Source organism: Homalodisca vitripennis, chromosome 3, assembly GCF_021130785.1.
Source record: "Homalodisca vitripennis isolate AUS2020 chromosome 3, UT_GWSS_2.1, whole genome shotgun sequence".
Classification (NCBI taxonomy): domain Eukaryota; kingdom Metazoa; phylum Arthropoda; class Insecta; order Hemiptera; family Cicadellidae; genus Homalodisca; species Homalodisca vitripennis.
Window position 1 is genome coordinate 153,908,896 of NC_060209.1, and position 20,247 is coordinate 153,929,142.

General features: G+C 34.0%; 1 protein-coding gene across 1 annotated transcript in view; it reads left to right on the forward strand.

Annotated features, from left to right (window-relative positions):
• The first annotated feature begins 3,395 nt into the window (after positions 1-3,395).
• Positions 3,396-20,247, forward strand: part of LOC124357679 (dymeclin) — a 54,639-nt gene continuing 37,787 nt past the window's right edge. The window contains exons 1-7 of the mRNA XM_046809665.1: positions 3,396-3,554; positions 11,407-11,546; positions 12,113-12,259; positions 14,546-14,658; positions 15,687-15,768; positions 16,375-16,479; positions 18,823-18,938. Coding sequence (XP_046665621.1) covers positions 11,407-11,546; positions 12,113-12,259; positions 14,546-14,658; positions 15,687-15,768; positions 16,375-16,479; positions 18,823-18,938 — 703 coding nt within the window. The 5' untranslated portion in view covers positions 3,396-3,554. The remainder of the gene's footprint in view (positions 3,555-11,406; positions 11,547-12,112; positions 12,260-14,545; positions 14,659-15,686; positions 15,769-16,374; positions 16,480-18,822; positions 18,939-20,247) is intronic.

A 20,247-nucleotide genomic window follows, 5' to 3' on the forward strand; every position in this document is an offset into this window, starting at 1 on the left:
GACCAAATAGATGGGCTATGCCTATCTTGCCAACATTGGGGCAGGTGAAGCCAGGTCCGCCATGTTGTCGTGGGATAGAAACTCAAAACTACGCTCAGATTTGTGTAAAAATTCAGTTCTCCCGTTTCAATCAACTCGTGATCTACCCTACTTAGAATAAAGAAAATACTTTGAAACTTTGTATGAGTGAAGTCAATAAGCTATGGATGCCTGTGGTATCATTCAAATGTTCAAAAAACTTAGTTTTGCAATTTAAATAATTAAATAAAGTTGAGAATTATGTTTACATTTTAAAACTTGACATAAAAAAGTTAGTCGGCTGCTACTTTTGCCGTTTTTTGGTCAGGCAAGTTTAAAAACGGTGGAAAATGTTGTTGAATAGTTGAAGTTTTCAGAACATATTTTCTTTTTTAATTAGCTCTTATGGTTTGGCCAGAAAGTTATTGTTTGTGAGACGTTAGTTTACGAGTGCCGCGACCGCTTGGAGCTCAACGAGCGGTCCGTGTCGAGCCATCTGTTTCCTCGTATCGTACATTATAGCATATTATAAAAAGTGAGTAGAACACGCTTTATTTGTACTTGTTTACAGTAATTATTTCAAATAAAATCACATAAGTTATGTAATTAAAGAAGGAATTCAATCTGAGTTAATACTCTAAACAAGTATAACTAAGAGTTTATTTGCTATTTATTTTTTGCATATATACTATAATATGAGCAAAGTTTGTATATGCGGGTAAATTATTAGATGAGTGAAACATGACTTTAAACCTTATAATCCTTCAGCTCAAAATATCCCAAAATACAATATCTAAAGTTTATGTTTACATATTGTAAAAAAGTGTATAAAGGTTTAATAAAATATTTTGTTAAGTCTGTAAACATTTATTATACAATTAGTAAGGCAATAAGTAAGATTTATAGATTAATTATAATAAAGTATGGAAAATTACTTAAATGTACAATAAAATATAGTTTCAACTTTACAACTCAGTTAATTAATTGTAACTAATCTGTAATACACAGTTGAGAAGAGGAGGAAGTTTTAAGTCATATATTATAAATGTTAGTTTATTGACCTTCGTTTATTGACGCTTTATCAAACAGTCCGAATTCTGAGAAATTGATCCTAAGAAGGAACAATCTTCTGGTTGAAAGTTTAATTTTTCCTTTTTATTGAAGCATCCAAAAGCAACACATGACATAGGCATTGTGTGTTTGTGTTAGACAACATCATCCACAACATAAACAAGTTAAACAAGAGTAAACAACAAGATGTTTAGCAACACGCCGGAGGCACACGCGTCAGTAAGCAGAGTGTATAGCAGGTCACTACAGTAAGCTCGATAAGGGCGAAGTGAAGAGCGGGGGTGCAAGGCGACGCTCCTCAGTAGGGTGACTCACGCCCGCGCCGCCATATTGTTGAGTATTAGCCGCTCCGCAGTGGCTTCACCTGCGAGCACCCGATGTCCTATCTATTGGTCTTATTGTAATCTATGTGCTGTCGCTAGTGTTATAATATTTACACAAATGTTTATATCAACCTTTGTTTACATAAGTTCGTATATGTAATAGTATAGGAGCTAGCAACGTTTTCGAGAGAGAATTTCAGGTCAGCCGAAATTTTGATATGCTGTCTTTCTTGCTCTTTCGGTTGGAGTCCGGGCTATCTGGCTGGCGGTAGTGGTTGCGTTTATTAATGCGCATCTTACCTGCACAGGTAAAAATCCTGGAGCGCTTCGGCAAATGGACAACATGGCGTCAGTCTAAAGTCACATGTTTGTTTTGTTTTTGTGTTATTTGTGATGTTTATTTATTAATTTCGCTACAATCGCCAGTGGTAAAATGAAATGTATTTCTGTAAAGGACATAACGATAAAATCATTCTTTTCGTGGTTGATAAACTGAAGAAGTGCCAGGAAATTTTGAATATACGTTTAAAATATAAATTAAAGTACCGTGACATTGAACTGCCTACTGAAATAAATGAGACAGGTGGTTGGAGAGAGACAGTTTGAAGTGCTTTTTTTTAATTACAGAAACACATTTCATTTTACCACTGGCGATTGTAGCGAAATTAATAAATAAACATCACAAATAACACAAAAACAAAACAAACATGTGACTTTAGACTGACGCCATGTTGTCCATTTGCCGAAGCGCTCCAGGATTTTTACCTGTGCAGGTAAGATGCGCATTAATAAACGCAACCACTACCGCCAGCCAGATAGCCCGGACTCCAACCGAAAGAGCAAGAAAGACAGCATATCAAAATTTCAGCTGACCTGAAATTCTTGTTTTAGAAACGTTGCTAGCTCCCGTACTATAAACAGCTGATAGTGATGGAGAGTTTACTATGAACATGTGACTAACAACTGTTTATTCACCAATACATTTCTTATGGAGATTTCTTCAACTTTAGAGGCTTGTGGGAATCACCCGAGTGATTTTTTTCCATATATTATGATATTTCTCCCACCGTTCTTGGCACTCAAGCTTTAAAATGAATCTCATAAAGCTATGTTATTTGCTTCAAAGATCGAGAAATTTCATGGGGACTGATTCGCTTGCAGAAGTAAATAGATAGATTGACTATTATAACTGGTTTGTTTATCTCAGCTGATTCTTCAACTTTCATGGTGAAATACCATCACCACTTAGAGAACGAGTTACCCTGACTAGTGCTTATTTCGGTGTAGTATTTAACCAACACTATAGACGAATAAGAAGAAGTAATTATTATCCAGTTAACATAAGTGAGATTAAAGGGAAGTCATAGATTTTAATAGGAATGAAACTTTCTATGTAATTAACCAAAGTAATCTAAATGAATAATATATTAATTTCGTGAGTGTCGAGTTAAGCTCCAGTTTACCTTCCTTTTAGTGTAGCGTTTGAAATACGATGCTGTCACTGACTTGACTCCTGAAATCTGGGGTCGTGTTCGTCTGAAGAGATCCAGAAATAGTCGGCAACGAAGAAGCTCATAATGAACTCGTTGCACCGTTTGACATCACAGTCAACTATACTAAGAAATATAGTGTAATATAGGTGAAGAGTTATTCTCATAGCTCGATAGATGCGCAATTGCATTTTTTTATATCTTTTATCCTCTAGGTTCCAGGAGTCAAGTTTGTGAGCGTCAGATTTCAGATACTGGAATAAGAGGAATAATTAATGTAGCTAAACTCGACATTCATACTGAATCAACCTTTCCCACCATACCTACGTTATATTAGTTTTATTATAATTATAAAATTAATATGTTTTGGATTCACTTTGTAAAGAAATAACAGCTTACATAAAATATGTAATGAATGCATTCAAAACTCAACCTTTCGTCAGCTGACAAAACGTTCACACCTTTATAATCTGTACATGAATGTAGGTGATTTTTTTTTTTGAAAAGTCTAGTTGACGTTTGCTTAGACTTTCATCGCTGACTTGGTTAGGTTTGAGAGCTAATTCAAACACAACGTTATTGTATTTTTATTTGAAAACTGTTCTGTTTATAGTCTTACTACGTTAGATGAAGTGGTTATTCCGAATACAAGGTATTTATTTACATTATATATTATATTATTTAACTTGGCCTATTAAATGGTAGGCTGATGTAATTAAAATTTCAGCCAAACAAATTTCAAACACACTCTGTAATATCAGAGATTTATTATATTGTTTTGTTTAACTGACATACAACACTCTCAATAACTATGTGTATTCTCAATCTTTTCATATCCTTGATTTATATTTCCGAGAGGTGGAGAGGTTCATAAGCCGCACCCTGATTGTTTATATTTTATTATATTTGAATAATTCTGATTGTTGTACATCTGTCAATTGTTATAAATTATCTATTGTAATTAACAATATATCTATAACAAAGTTTCTAAACTCTAGACCTTGGTATCAACACTATCATTGAATATCGACCATGGCACAATGATTGTATTATATCTAATTTTTTTATTACGTAAGTTGAATATTAACCAATTTGTTATCGAATGTTGGTTATTCTTACTCTGGGCGGCAGTATAACAGAGGGCCACCACAACACTCGAATCATTGATAGCCTATTTCTGATTATTTGAAATACTGAACAATTCAAAAGCTAAATGTGAAATTGAATTACCGGGCAAGGTACAATAAGCGGGTAGAGTACAATAAGCGGACTCGATATTTTATATAGAAATTATCAAGTAATGGTAATTAATTTGAACAATTACTAATCATCTGCACCAACTGTACACAAATTTTGGTACTTTGGGATTATACTGACCACACCCAGACATGAATCGTTATTCGACATTTTGCTTCTACTGATTACTAGATTAGCGTAGAACAATATTTCGTCAATATAAAACAGGAATTGTCTTATCGCAAACCCCTCCCCATCCTCAGACAGAGGTAAAAGTCGAGCGGTCTAGTAGATAACGTGAATGCAGAGTCTCGCCGCCCGTTCAGCTGGTGCGTCGCTTAGTTGTACTTCCGTGTTTTTCCTCTGCATTTCTCCAGACACAAAAATTCAACAAAAACAAACATTACCAAACTAAAACTAAACTCTTTATTGAAAAAACACTCAAAACTTGTTTTTATTCTTGATCATATTCCGCCACCCAAAATGCGAGTGCCTCTGGCCATCAGCGCGGACTTCGGTGCTGCTGATGTCAAGGAAAGAAAAACATCCCTCGAGATAGTACCTATCAGTAAAATATAAAATTCTAGAGGGGCTGATCAGAAATATAAATTGAGTTGTAATGGAAAGGCAATTATGTACCATGCAAATCATGTGATGCCGCGCGGCCTGCCGTAATCGGGATTCTCGAGAAAGATAAGATAACAGCGACAACAATACCGATCACAATACCTGGAAATGCTTTTAAGTTTGTAATTTTGTAATTAAAAAGTTGTTTTTTTCGTTCTATCATGTTTATTTCTATAAATTTATATTTTTGTGTTCTTCATACTGGTGTGGTCGGTATAATCCGAAAGTACCCAAATTTTTATATTCTAATCACAATTTGTTCTTTAAGTAACTTCTTTTAAATTGAAAAAGATAGTTAAATTTAGAAAATTGTAATAAATAACACTAAAAAATGAATTTGCCTACTGTGCCTTTCTCGGTTTGAAGATATTTGTTTTGTTGTTACGTTTTCTTCATTATTTAAATGACATTTTTCCTCTCACCTGTCTTAATTGTTTAATAGTTATAGTCTAAAAAAAAATATTTATGACAAAAAAATAAATATTAGAAAATTTGTATTTAACCTATTTACCAGTGATAGTAAATTACGTAATTGTTTAAACTATATCTATAAATTTGAAACGTGACTTTATTTAGGTACATTGATATCGGTTGTTGTTATTCAATATATAAAGTATTAATTATTTTAATAAGTTATATAAAACCCATATTCACTTATCGTACTCTGCCCCAATAGGCACATCCAGTTTTAACTTGGCATAGTGTAGTCATTGATACTTCTTATATATCATAACAGAACTATCAATCGATATAAACATATAATTATCTGAAATTCTAAATAAATCATAGCGTATTTGAAAAAAAAGAATTAACTTAATTGAAATAATCTTGTAAATAATAAAATGGCCATAACATAAAACAAACAATTAGAGCATTCATAATACGAGTAGACTTTAATAAGCGGCCTACACTCGTTATTCGATTGCTATTATCAAATGGTTCAATTGTTTGTATCCTAAGGATAATTTTACAGTCTAATTTGTTTAACTTAGCATATGATTTCAACTTATTACTTATACTTACATAGTAATTTTAATGTAAACAATAAACAATTACCCAGCAGGAATCACTTCTGGCTGTTTATACCTTCCAGTTTAACCTAACACGGAGCACAGCAAAAACCGATGTGTCACTTAAATCTAGGCAACCTTATGATGGATGTCCAGGAGTGGCACATCACTAACCGCACATGTTGAGATTCTGGGGTGCAAGGGCAAGTGTGGTTGGTAGATCTAGTCTACTGTGAGAGATGACCGTTGGGGTTTGTTTCCTAACTATCAGAGGTTCTTACTAGCCTCAACAAGGGTGTGCCACCACCTACCTGCTTTGACTGGAGAGGCTGGTTTAGAGCTGGCCTCCCCTTCTTCCGGGTGGACATAACTTTGAGATTAGTGCCCTAATTCTTCCTCATGAATCTGAGCCTCTACCCCCTGCCTTACCCATCCTAAATATTTGTCACTCTGGAAGCAGTGCTAAGGTTCTTATATATATATATATATATATACGTTAAACTTGATAAATGGCAATAGCCTTATTTAATTTTAATAAACATTGAATCGCAAAAAGTACTTGCTCCGCCGGGAGTCGAACCCGGATCTCTCACTTGCCGGGTGAATGTGCTACCATTACACCACAGAGCGCTTACTTTTTCCGATTCAATTATATTTGTATTTGGCCGTATCTGTCACATATGCGTTTAAATAAGCAAACTAACATATGATCGGTAGACCAAATAACTGTCAAATGACTTTTATTTACGTTAAACTTGATAAATGGCAATAGCCTTATTTAATTTTAAATAAACATTGAATCGCAAAAAGTACTTGCTCCGCCGGGGAGTCGAACCCGGATCTCTCACTTGCCGGGTGAATGTGCTACCATTACACCACAGAGCGCTTACTTTTCCGATTCAATTATTTTGTATTTGGCCGTATCTGTCACATATGCGTTTAAATAAGCAAACTAACATATGATCGGTAGACCAAATAACTGTCAAAATGACTTTTATTTACGTTAAACTTGATAAATGGCAATAGCCTTATTTAATTTTAATAAACATTGAATCGCAAAAAGTACTTGCTCCGCCGGGAGTCGAACCCGGATCTCTCACTTGCCGGGTGAATGTGCTACCATTACACCACAGAGCGCTTACTTTTTCCGATTCAATTATTTTGTATTTGGCCGTATCTGTCACATATGCGTTTAAATAAGCAAACTAACATATGATCGGTAGACCAAATAACTGTCAAATGACTTTTATTTACGTTAAACTTGATAAATGGCAATAGCCTTATTTAATTTTAATAAACATTGAATCGCAAAAAGTACTTGCTCCGCCGGGAGTCGAACCCGGATCTCTCACTTGCCGGGTGAATGTGCTACCATTACACCACAGAGCGCTTACTTTTTCCGATTCAATTATTTTTGTATTTGGCCGTATCTGTCACAATATGCGTTTAAATAAGCAAACTAACATAATGATCGGTAGACCAAATAACTGTCAAATGACTTTTATTTACGTTAAACTTGATAAATGGCAATAGCCTTAATTTAATTTTAATAAACATTGAATCGCAAAAAGTACTTGCTCCGCCGGGAGTCGAACCCGGATCTCTCACACTTGCCGGGTGAATGTGCTACCATTACACCACAGAGCGCTTACTTTTTCCGATTCAATTATTTTGTATTTGGCCGTATCTGTCACATATGCGTTTAAATAAGCAAACTAACATATGATCGGTAGACCAAATAACTGTCAAATGACTTTTATTTACGTTAAAACTTGATAAATGGCAATAGCCTTATTTAATTTTAATAAACATTGAATCGCAAAAAGTACTTGCTCCGCCGGGAGTCGAACCCGGATCTCTCACTTGCCGGGTGAATGTGCTACCATTACACCACAGAGCGCTTACTTTTTCCGATTCAAATTATTTTTGTATTTGGCCGTATCTGTCACATATGCGTTTAAATAAGCAAACTAACATATGATCGGTAGACCAAATAACTGTCAAATGACTTTTATTTACGTTAAACTTGATAAATGGCAATAGCCTTATTTAATTTTAATAAACATTGAATCGCAAAAAGTACTTGCTCCGCCGGGAGTCGAACCCGGATCTCTCACTTGCCGGGTGAATGTGCTACCATTACACCACAGAGCGCTTACTTTTTCCGATTCAAATTATTTTGTATTTGGCCGTATCTGTCACATATGCGTTTTAAATAAGCAAACTAACATATGATCGGTAGACCAAATAACTGTCAAATGACTTTTATTTACGTTAAACTTGATAAATGGCAATAGCCTTATTTAATTTTAATAAACATTGAATCGCAAAAAGTACTTGCATCCGCCGGGAGTCGAACCCGGATCTCCTCACTTGCCGGGTGAATGTGCTACCATTACACCACAGAGCGCTTACTTTTTCCGATTCAATTATTTTGTATTTGGCCGTATCTGTCACATATGCGTTTAAATAAGCAAACTAACATATGATCGGTAGACCAAATCGGAAAAAGTAAGCGCTCTGTGGTGTAATGGTAGCACATTCACCCGGCAAGTGAGAGATCCGGGTTCGACTCCCGGCGGAGCAAGTACTTTTTGCGATTCAATGTTTATTAAAATTAAATAAAGGCTATTGCCATTTATCAAGTTTAACGTAAATAAAAAGTCATTTGACAGTTATTTGGTCTACCGATCATATGTTAGTTTGCTTATTTAAACGCATATGTGACAGATACGGCCAAAATACAAAATAATTGAATCGGAAAAAGTAAGCGCTCTGTGGTGTAATGGTAGCACATTCACCCGGCAAGTGAGAGATCCGGGTTCGACTCCCGGCGGAGCAAGTACTTTTTGCGATTCAATGTTTATTAAAATTAAATAAGGCTATTGCCATTTATCAAGTTTAACGTAAATAAAAGTCATTTGACAGTTATTTGGTCTACCGATCATATGTTAGTTTGCTTATTTAAACGCATATGTGACAGATACGGCCAAATACAAAATAATTTGAATCGGAAAAAGTAAGCGCTCTGTGGTGTAATGGTAGCACATTCACCCGGCAAGTGAGAGATCCGGGTTCGACTCCCGGCGGAGCAAGTACTTTTTGCGATTCAATGTTTATTAAAATTAAATAAGGCTATTGCCATTTATCAAGTTTAACGTAAATAAAAGTCATTTGACAGTTATTTGGTCTACCGATCATATGTTAGTTTGCTTATTTAAACGCATATGTGACAGATACGGCCAAATACAAAATAAATTGAATCGGAAAAAAGTAAGCGCTCTGTGGTGTAATGGTAGCACATTCACCCGGCAAGTGAGAGATCCGGGTTCGACTCCGGCGGAGCAAGTAACTTTTTGCGATTCAATGTTTATTAAAATTAAATAAGGCTATTGCCATTTATCAAGTTTAACGTAAATAAAAGTCATTTGACAGTTATTTGGTCTACCGATCATATGTTAGTTTGCTTATTTAAACGCATATGTGACAGATACGGCCAAATACAAAATAATTGAATCGGGAAAAAGTAAGCGCTCTGTGGTGTAATGGTAGCACATTCACCCGGCAAGTGAGAGATCCGGGTTCGACTCCCGGCGGAGCAAGTACTTTTTGCGATTCAATGTTTATTAAAATTAAATAAGGCTATTGCCATTTATCAAGTTTAACGTAAATAAAAGTCATTTGACAGTTATTTGGTCTACCGATCATATGTTAGTTTGCTTTATTTAAACGCATATGTGACAGATACGGCCAAATACAAAATAATTGAATCGGAAAAAGTAAAGCGCTCTGTGGTGTAATGGTAGCACATTCACCCGGCAAGTGAGAGATCCGGGTTCGACTCCCGGCGGAGCAAGTACTTTTTGCGATTCAATGTTTATTAAAATTAAATAAGGCTATTGCCATTTATCAAGTTTAACGTAAATAAAAGTCATTTGACAGTTATTTGGTCTACCGATCATATGTTAGTTTGCTTATTTAAACGCATATGTGACAGATACGGCCAAATACAAAATAATTGAATCGGAAAAAAGTAAGCGCTCTGTGGTGTAATGGTAGCACATTCACCCGGCAAGTGAGAGAGATCCGGGTTCGACTCCCGGCGGAGCAAGTACTTTTTGCGATTCAATGTTTATTAAAATTAAATAAGGCTATTGCCATTTATCAAGTTTAACGTAAATAAAAGTCATTTGACAGTTATTTGGTCTACCGATCATATGTTAGTTTGCTTATTTAAACGCATATGTGACAGATACGGCCAAATACAAAATAATTGAATCGGAAAAAAGTAAGCGCTCTGTGGTGTAATGGTAGCACATTCACCCGGCAAGTGAGAGATCCGGGGTTCGACTCCCGGCGGAGCAAGTACTTTTTGCGATTCAATGTTTATTAAAATTAAATAAGGCTATTGCCATTTATCAAGTTTAACGTAAATAAAAGTCATTTGACAGTTATTTGGTCTACCGATCATATGTTAGTTTGCTTATTTAAACGCATATGTGACAGATACGGCCAAATACAAAATAATTGGAATCGAAAAAGTAAGCGCTCTGTGGTGTAATGGTAGCACATTCACCCGGCAAGTGAGAGATCCGGGTTCGACTCCCGGCGGAGCAAGTACTTTTTGCGATTCAATGTTTATTAAAATTAAATAAGGCTATTGCCATTTATCAAGTTTAACGTAAATAAAAAGTCATTTGACAGTTATTTGGTCTACCGATCATATGTTAGTTTGCTTATTTAAACGCATATGTGACAGATACGGCCAAATACAAAATAATTGAATCGGAAAAAGTAAGCGCTCTGTGGTGTAATGGTAGCACATTCACCCGGCAAGTGAGAGATCCGGGTTCGACTCCCGGCGGAGCAAGTACTTTTTGCGATTCAATGTTTATTAAAATTATATATATATATATATATATATATATATATATATTATTCATTATGTAAATATGTAGAAACATCTGACAATATAAATCGGGAAGAAATATTAAGAAATGAAAGGTTAAATTATAACAAACAAGTATTATAAATTATTTTTTTATTTCTGTTAGTGTAACATTTGCTCTCCTCATATAGGTTGGATTCTTGGGAAATGGGTTGTTCTCTTATACTGATTTCTCAGAAAGGACAATTTTTTTCAAAATAGAGAGGTTGAATTATTGTGCCTGTTCTCATGGGTTACTGGCCTATGCGAGGATCTTATCAAACAAAATAAGGGAGAGTGTCGATACAGTAAAATACAGTCTATAATACTGATAAAAAGGTCAGCAGTCTCAGACGGGATTTGAACCTGCGCTATCTCTCAGATCCAATGTTTGACAACTTGGACTGCTCGGCCATCGGCACTCCCACATGTATTTTACTGTGTGTAGAACAATATAATTGCACATCTATAAATTTGTTGGAATGTGTGCAACTTTTTGCGTTGGTGTTACATCTACCCATCTGTCCCCACCCCAATCTAGGAATAAGGTCAATTGTAAATGGAAATTCAACTACCAGTTTTCCTAAGTCATTCCCTGAGGTCTTTGTACATTTTTCCTTTTTCGAACATTTTGAACAGTTCTTTATATATGTGCATTGCTGGCAACGTAAAGTATTTAATATATTCTGAATTTCTTTTTCCAGATGGGGACGTCAGCGAGTCAACATGTAGACTACGCTACTAATGAGTATTTAATACGATTTGTAGGAAAAGAAAGTATTTCTCCTAACAATCCATTTTGGAACAGATTTCTCTCATTTACTCTAAAGCCACCAGCGACAAGGTAACTCTACACTTGCATATTTTTTAATATCTGTATATTTGCAGTAGGTTATCATTTGATCTGTAAGAATCAAGATTGCAATCATTGGTATTAATATTTGCTTGGTGAAATAAATTGATTTAATATCTTTCATGATGTAGAGAAAACTGGGTTATGTGTTATTGAAACATTTATCACTATATTCTTTTACTTATGGTGTAGGCTGTTTAGTTATATTAAGTACTTCTGTACTCGGACGAGAAGGTATTCGAATTTTAAAGTAGTCTAGTCACATTATCTGGTGAAGCAGAATCAAATCTGTAAATGTGTGTGTATCAGTGACTTTTTGCTGCAGTCTGTGTTTTAAATTTACAAAAAGAAATATGTGTGCTTTTTGTTTTAGAAAAAGTTAATGTGTGTAACAACAAGTAAAAAAGAAAATATGAAAACCTTATTAACCGTTAACCCATTAAGTTCAACAAGATTGAATATTTACCCTAGCAACTAAAATGTTGTGTACTGATTCATGTATTGTGTGTGTGCCATATGTCATGTATCTCACTCTAATATTCTAAATTATTTTATAGGACTGATGATGAAACTCTCATACAGAAAATACTGCCAATGTGTGAAGCTCTCCGGGAGAACAATCTGCAGACAGGGAACTTGGCTTCATTGTTGCATGTCCTGTTCAACCTGTCTAGTCAGCTGCTTGGATCAGCGGAAATGGAGAAGTATGATGGATTTTTTAATAACTAAATATGATGTTTTATGTATATTATGTTATTGTAGAATTGTATCATTATGCAGTTTTAACACTGTAGTACAGACTTATATCTTTGCAAGTCTGGCGTTTGGCTTCATTATTGATTAATAATGTAAATAGATCTCAATAATTGCAATTCTAGTGTTTTCACCAGAAACTAATCCTCTGTACTTATGTGAGGTTTAAACACATCGAATCAAATTATTTATTCACACACAAAGCATAACATATACAGACCATTTGAATGGTTTCAAATGAAAAATTCCCCATATAGACTACAGGCCTGTGTTTAAGGGGAAGAGTCCATATTATGAGTCTTTTCTGAATTAAATTCCTATAGTATGGCTTTTATTAAAATGCAGAAAAGGTTAGTTTACGAGGGGGTACCCAAAAAAAACCGGAATTATTTTATAAAAATTATATATTATCAAATTTTTTACAATACGACCTTATCTCCTTCAAAATAATCTCCATTACAACTAATACACTTGTCCCAACGGTATTTTCATTGATAAAAACATTTTTTGTAGTCATCTTTAGAAATGGCTGCAATCTCGAGCTTCGTTTTTTTCTTAACCTCTTCAACACTGTCAAATCGTTGACCTTTCAAGCCTCTTTTCATGTGTGGAAATAAAAAAAAGTCGCATGGAGCGAGGTCAGGCGAGTAAGGTGCGTGGGGCAGCGGAACCATGCCGTTTTTGGTTAAAAACTGCCTAACTGAGATGGCTGTGTGTGCCGGTGCGTTGTCGTGGTGGAAGAACCAGTCTCCAGTCTGCCACAAATCGGGTCTTTTCTGGCGAACACTGTTGCGCAATCTTCTTAAAATCTCCAAATAAAATGTTTGGTTGACAGTCTGACCTGGAGGAACAAACTCAGAATGAACAATGCCTTTAGCATCAAAAAAGCAAATCAACATGGTTTTGATGTTTGATTTGACTTGCCGACACTTTTTTGGACGAGGTGAAGATGGCGACTTCCATTGGCTTGACTGTTGCTTCGTTTCTGGGTCAAAACCATAGCACCATGACTCATCACCAGTAATTACCTTTTCCAGAAAATCGGGATCATTTTCGAGATGTTCTTTCAAAAGGCGGCAAGTTTCAACTCGATGTGCCTTTTGATGGTCAGTCAGAAGTCGAGGAACAAATTTGGCAGCAACCCTTTTCAGTCCTAAATCTCCTGTTAAAATTCGCTGAACCAAGCTCCAAGTTAACCCACTACTCTCTGATAGTTCCTCAATTGTCTGTCGACGGTCGGTGAGCACAAGTTCACGAATTTTCTCAACATTTTCGTCCGTTCGAGAGGTTGATGGACGTCCAGAACGAGGTTTGTCTTCAATCGACATGTCGCCATTTTTAAATCGAGCGAACCACTCGTAGACCTGAGTTTTCCCCATAGCATCATCTTTGTAAGCTGTATTCAACATTAAAATAGTTTCTGCAGCATTTTTACCAAGTAAAAAACAAAATTTCACAGCTGCACGTTGTTCACTTAAACTTGCCATGACAAAAAACGAAACAAGAACAAAACAGGGTTAGCGAAAAACAGTCACTACGAACGAACAGAATGCACTAGGGCAACGGAACTGGGGTCACTGAGCTCGCAATGGGTTGCGCGACACACGCCTAGCGGCAGGAATGTGTACTACACGCTGCCGGCTGCCAGCAATACAATTCTGGTTACTTTTGGGTACCCCCTCGTATGAGTGTACAAAATACATTATTTTGAACATCATAAAGTATATACATACATACTTATATCTATTCATTTTAGGCACCGCTTAACCACCAATAATTTTTGTGTTTGAAGTTTATTTTTGACGATGGAAGGATTTTGAAGGAAAGAAGATTTTTCCGGACATTTGCCATCGTTCAGTGAAACAAAAAATCAGTAACACTACGTTTCGAGATCTGCAATCTGATCTCTTCTTCAGAAAAATAACTAACCTAACACATAATTACAAACTAGGTTAAAATAAACAAATCAAAATCATACCAGAGCATTGTGACACGCCTATGTCAAGAATCACAAACACCATGCTGTGTGTCAACTTCTCTAACTCTAAAACATGCACTTAATACAAAACTAAACACAACACTAATTATTAAAACTAAACTACAGAATAAAAGTCACAATACGTCTGCAATCATCGAGCAACCAACAAACCAACCAATAACTATCTAACCACACCAGCAAACCACAAATCCAATAAATTTTCATATTTTAAGATAATCATATCTTCTTTTGATTTCAGTAATATGTTCAGCTGGCAAACCTTCAATGGCCTGTTCATTGTGCGATGTTTCACCAAATACCTAGTACAGACTGGGAAAGAAGCTGACCTCATCAGGCATATAGAAACCAAAGGTTGGTTTAAAAAATATATTATTGCCTTTAGAAGAGACAATAGCTTTGTATTTATAGAATCACAACCAGGCGACACAACTTTACTGATAGATTAAATTTATCATATTTCTTTAAAATGAACTATAATATCAACAGAAAGTACAGCCTTTTTTTGGAAAAGAATTATGAGGAATGTATTTATTCCCAGAGTATGGGAACCCTCCCCTCTGGATTAAATTACCTCCTAGCTTCAATAGACACTGTAGACGAAGATTGAATAGGGAATCCTTGGGCCCAAGAATGTTCCAATGACGACAAAAAAACTTAGGTTATTATGCGATTTTTCACCAATTACCTAGTACAGACTGGGAAAGAAGCTGACCTCATCAGGCTAGAAACCAAAGGTTGGTAAAAAGAATATATTATTGCCTTTGGAAGAGACATTAGCTTTTTATTTATAGAATCACAAACAAGCGACACAACTTTACTGATAGATTAAATTTATCATATACCTTAAAAATAAACAATACTATGAACCAAAAATACAGACTTTTTTTTGGAAAAAATATATAAGGAATGTATTTATGCATAGAGTATGGGAATTCTCCCATCTGGATTAAATTACCTCCTACTTTTAATAGACACTGCACTGCTCATTATATTCAATTCAAACAAAGATCGAGTAGAATATCCTTTGGCCCAAGAAATGTTCCGACTTATGACAAAAAAACTTAGGTTATCATTACCTTCTGAGGAAATGGATATGACACTTACTCATATATGTTAGTTTATATTATTATTATTATTCAACAAACAAAATACTAAATTAGTGTTAGAGATTAAAGTCAAGTTAACTGTTGTATAAGTGTAATTATGCTGTTACAGTAGCTGTAAGGGAACCACTTGGCATCAATCACTAAACAACTGTTTAATGTATAAACTGGTTATACTAAATTGTGGTAATTAAGAAGTTTTATTTATTTAATATAGCATAATTATTGATATATGTAGCAACCGAAAAATACTCAAATCTCATTGTTATTTTACAGTGAATGGGAAAGATGGTGATGAATCTGTGCTAAATCGCTATGTGAATACACTGATCGACCTGATAATCTACATGCCCCTTGTGTAAGTACTGCTATATTTTGGTATTTGTAAACTGGTTATTAGTTTATACTTTATCATATTCAGATGGATATTCAAGTTGTTTCAAAACACTTGATATATTTTAGTGTATTGTTCATGATTGAAAGAAAACCAGAAATATTTGTTAATTATTTGTATAGTTTTTAGTTTTTGGTCAGTCTTTTTAAATTATTTAACTAAACTATTATTGTAAAAGCCATTGGCCAAATTACAACCGGATTTTGGTCAAACATTATCTTTACAAACATTCACGGTGAGCTGGCATCATTAAGTTTCGGAATGGTGGATGTTGAAATATTTCAAAACAAAGTAAAAATGCAGTCATATCAAAAAAGGAAATACAGAAAACTGTATTGTGAATAAATGCTCACTTTTGTGTTCTTTAAACTCGAGAAAAATATCCTAAAATATATCACGGACTAGATTTTTTAAACAACCTGTGTCTTTAACTAAATTTATTATTCTTGTTTGTATATAGAATAAAAAATACCAACATTATTTGAATTTTCATGGTTTAGTTTAGAATTTTGATATAGTACTACCTTAATTGTTATGTGATAATGAAAAGATGATGTTCAATGTGTCCAGAGACCTAACATATGAACTGCATGTGGAAACCATCAACTGCCTACTAGTATTGCTCTCTGTACAGCTTTTCACCACACAATCAGCTGACCAGCTACAAATATATAGGTAAGTACCTAATCTTGTTACCAGTTTTTTTTTTAAATTCCAAAATATAAGCGTTGATCAAAACATATACTGCTGTACGTTTTTAAAATTATGTGGGCTACGGTGTAGTAAAAAGAACAAGTTATATTTAAAAAGTATTTGTGAGTAATACAAACATTTTGTTACTGTACATTATAATCCAAACTTTAACCTATTCTCTCCTGCCGGTGCCACTTATAAATAGGTAGTAAACTTTTATTTATCAAAATTGCAAATTATAACAAAAATGTTATGATGTTTTGGAAAACACGCTATTTAGGACTTTGTGCAAAATATATAATACTCCTAATTGTGAATATTCTTGAGATTCATATTTTTTGTTATTGTATATAGACATATTCACTGTTAGAATACATATGGCTTTATGCCTCAACATTTTTTTATCATTGGACAGCAGTGGTTTGAAACTATTTTATGAAAAACTTCAATTTTACAATACTTATTAAATATTCAAGATTCATACTAATATGTTTTTTGCAAATAAATTATATATATTTTGGGAGCCCATTTTATAATATACAAAAAAAAAAAAAAAAAAAAAAAAATATCAGGTAAAGAGCTATTCCCCCAAAATTCTGCAAATCCCATAAAAATAGCCCGATATTTATGGTTTACTTCTTGTAATATAGACTGGTGTACAAAGAGTTATTAGGGTTGTGTACTAAGCTTTTGAATTAACTAAGCTAAGAATTACTTAGCTAAGTGCCAATTTGAATTAGGTTTTGTGTTATAAGACTGTAACTAACACATAAACACCAGCAAAAAAGTATATGCAACCTTATTACTCTCATCAAATGAATTACAAAGCATTGTTTTCTTAACTCAAAATGTTGTATATGTAAGACACTTTATTATACTTATTTGTCTAAAGTTTGTTATTGACAATGGAAAGTGTAAAAGGAGAACAGGATTTCAGACATTTGCTATCATATGTATGTTACAATAAGAACGTTTCAAGGATTGGAATCTATCCTCTTCATCAGGTGGGGGTATTAATACATACAAAAATAAAGAATAGGAAGAAGAAAATAAGGGAAAGAAAAGGGTTCAAACATATCTACTTTCGCCTGTACTGGTGTGACGTGTGATTGAGCTCTTGAATTCTAATACTTGTAACTTGTGCTCAGACTAGTATCCTATACAGTGACAATGCCTAAACTCCAAACAGCTTTCAGGTATAACTGAACTCTTTTTTTTTTTTCTTTCTGTTCTTTATTTTTGTGTTTATTAATACCCCTCTTTACCACCTGACGAAAAGGATATATTACAATCCTCAAAACGTTGGGTTATACGTTTTATATCATTGGTAAAGGTCCAAAATCTGATACTTTATTATATATATTCTTAAAGAATGATTAATATTACATTTCTAATTACTAAATAGATAGTTCATAAAATTATAGGCCCCTGTGTTCACAGAACTGGACATATGATAAATTCAAATTTAAAGTTTTAAATTTTATATCATTTAAAATATACGGTCACATACAACCGTATTACTCTGATATAACAATGTATACATATATATTCCATTTTAAATGATATTTTAAAGAGTTCTTAAGAAATCACAATTTTCATTCTATGAGTTTTATCTTAAGTTAATGTAATAATCTGTCATCATAAGTGAATTACATACTAAAATGATCATAATTTTAAATTCAGATATATAAGGGAGAGAGGAGGCCGTACAAAAAAAACTTGGCCTTAGGCCTCAAAATCTGTAAGTCCGACACTGGTGAAATATAAATAAATATATTGTGATAAAAATAAGATTGTGATGTAATATTATACATATCTTGCCTCTATGTTGTTACTCGTGCTATGATGTCAGCAGGTATTGAAAATTCACTTTCTGATGCCATTATGCCAAAATATTTGGGTGAAATGTATAAAGTCAATGAAGGAAATTACAAGTATAGTGCAACAATGCATATTAATTTAGTTGGTACTAGCCTTTCAACATTTTGGAAATTGTAAGAATTGTAAAAGTTTCTTATGACGAATTGTATGTTTGTATTTATTGTAAAGATATTTATAACAACTTTTTCTGTTAGACAAAAGATTTGCTGTTGTGTTTGGGCCTACTTAGTCATTGCCTTTTTAGGATTACATGTAGACGTAATTTATTTACATTTGAGAAAATCATCCAAAACTTAAACACTGTTCAAATGCTCCTCTGTTTAGAAAATTACAAAGTTAATGAAGCTGATTTCTTTCTGATTTTTGTTTTTACTGAGTATCACATTTAGTTTTTAACATATTAGTCAATTGCCTTTTATAAATAACAATATCTAATGTAATTAGGCTAATGATGGAGAATGACCGTGCAGAGAAGCTGAGTATTGCCCTGGTCCAGAGATATGTACAGCAGCCTAAACCACCACCTCCACCCGGGGGTAGCCTCCTGCTTGGCTTTGCATGTAAGTGTAATTTATATATTACTCTTGGCTCAATGTAAATTATGATGCGTCAGTGACATTTATAATACCTAAAAGCAGTTTTACACTAGTATTTACTCCCTTCTTCAGGTTGCAAATACCTAAAAAAATTATTTTTTTGTTATCTTGACCTACTTGCAACAGTTAAAATAAGAAAATTAAAAGTGGTGTTTTAACCTTTGTTATGCAAATAGCAAAGTGGTAAAACTTGTCTATCCCAAAGGATGATCCAAAACCAAGGTTGGTACAAATTTATGTGAAATATTAAAAAATATGGTATAAACATCTCCTGTTAAAACCAATTTATGTTAAGGGGAAAGTACGCCTATATTGTAAAAAAAAATTTTCAATATTTTTTTATATTTTTTATCTTAAAGTATAGATTTTTCTGAGAGTTCAGTGATATAACTAACACATATATATTTGGGTTTTTATATTTATATGCTAAAAAAAAATTTATAAAAACATGCTAGTCGGAGCGCCCACGGAACCGTGGTCAGACGTATCGAAAACGTTCTGAACGATGGGGAGGGATATTGTTTTGAGCATTTTAATATACATAACTTGCACATTTAATATTACTCTTTTTACTCTTTTTCTCTTTTACTCTTTGGTTTAGTTTACTTCTTATATATGGTTGGCCTTTGGGTAGCTTGTTAGCTTGTTTGTAACCTTTAGTGTGTTTTGTCAGCTGGTATTTTGTTTTTGTTTAGTGTTTGTTTACATTTGAAATAGATCTCAGTTATTGATACCATTTGTGTTTTAGAATAACAAATATGCCTCGATCAACTAAGATAACAAAGAAAAAACATTTCCGTGGGTAATCAGTATGCATCGTGATATCGTCGGGTAAAGTAAATAGTTCAGCTGCAGTTAGTGAATTACGTGAAAGTGATGTGTATGGAAGTGCCTCGTCCTACTCCTTCCTTCTTCTCTGCTCAAGAAGGAAAATAAGTACCAGGTATATTACCAAACACTTTAGAACACAGTTGGTCACAATAATGTAATTGTAAGTATGAAATATTTTGTGTCAAGCTTTGGGTTCATGCTACTGTGTGTAAATATTGTAAAGTAGAAAAATCTTTGAGCTTGAAAGAAGACGAAGCTGCAAGAGAAGGCCTAGCTTGGCAAACTGTTTGTTGAATGTAGTAACTGTAATAATAAGTATTATTTTTGTCATCAGAAAGTAAAAAAAAAAACTAATGGCTTTTATATGACGTGAACGTCAGATCAGTATATGGTCTGAGATCAATAGGTGAAAGATCAATATCCGGAAAACCACTTTCGGTAT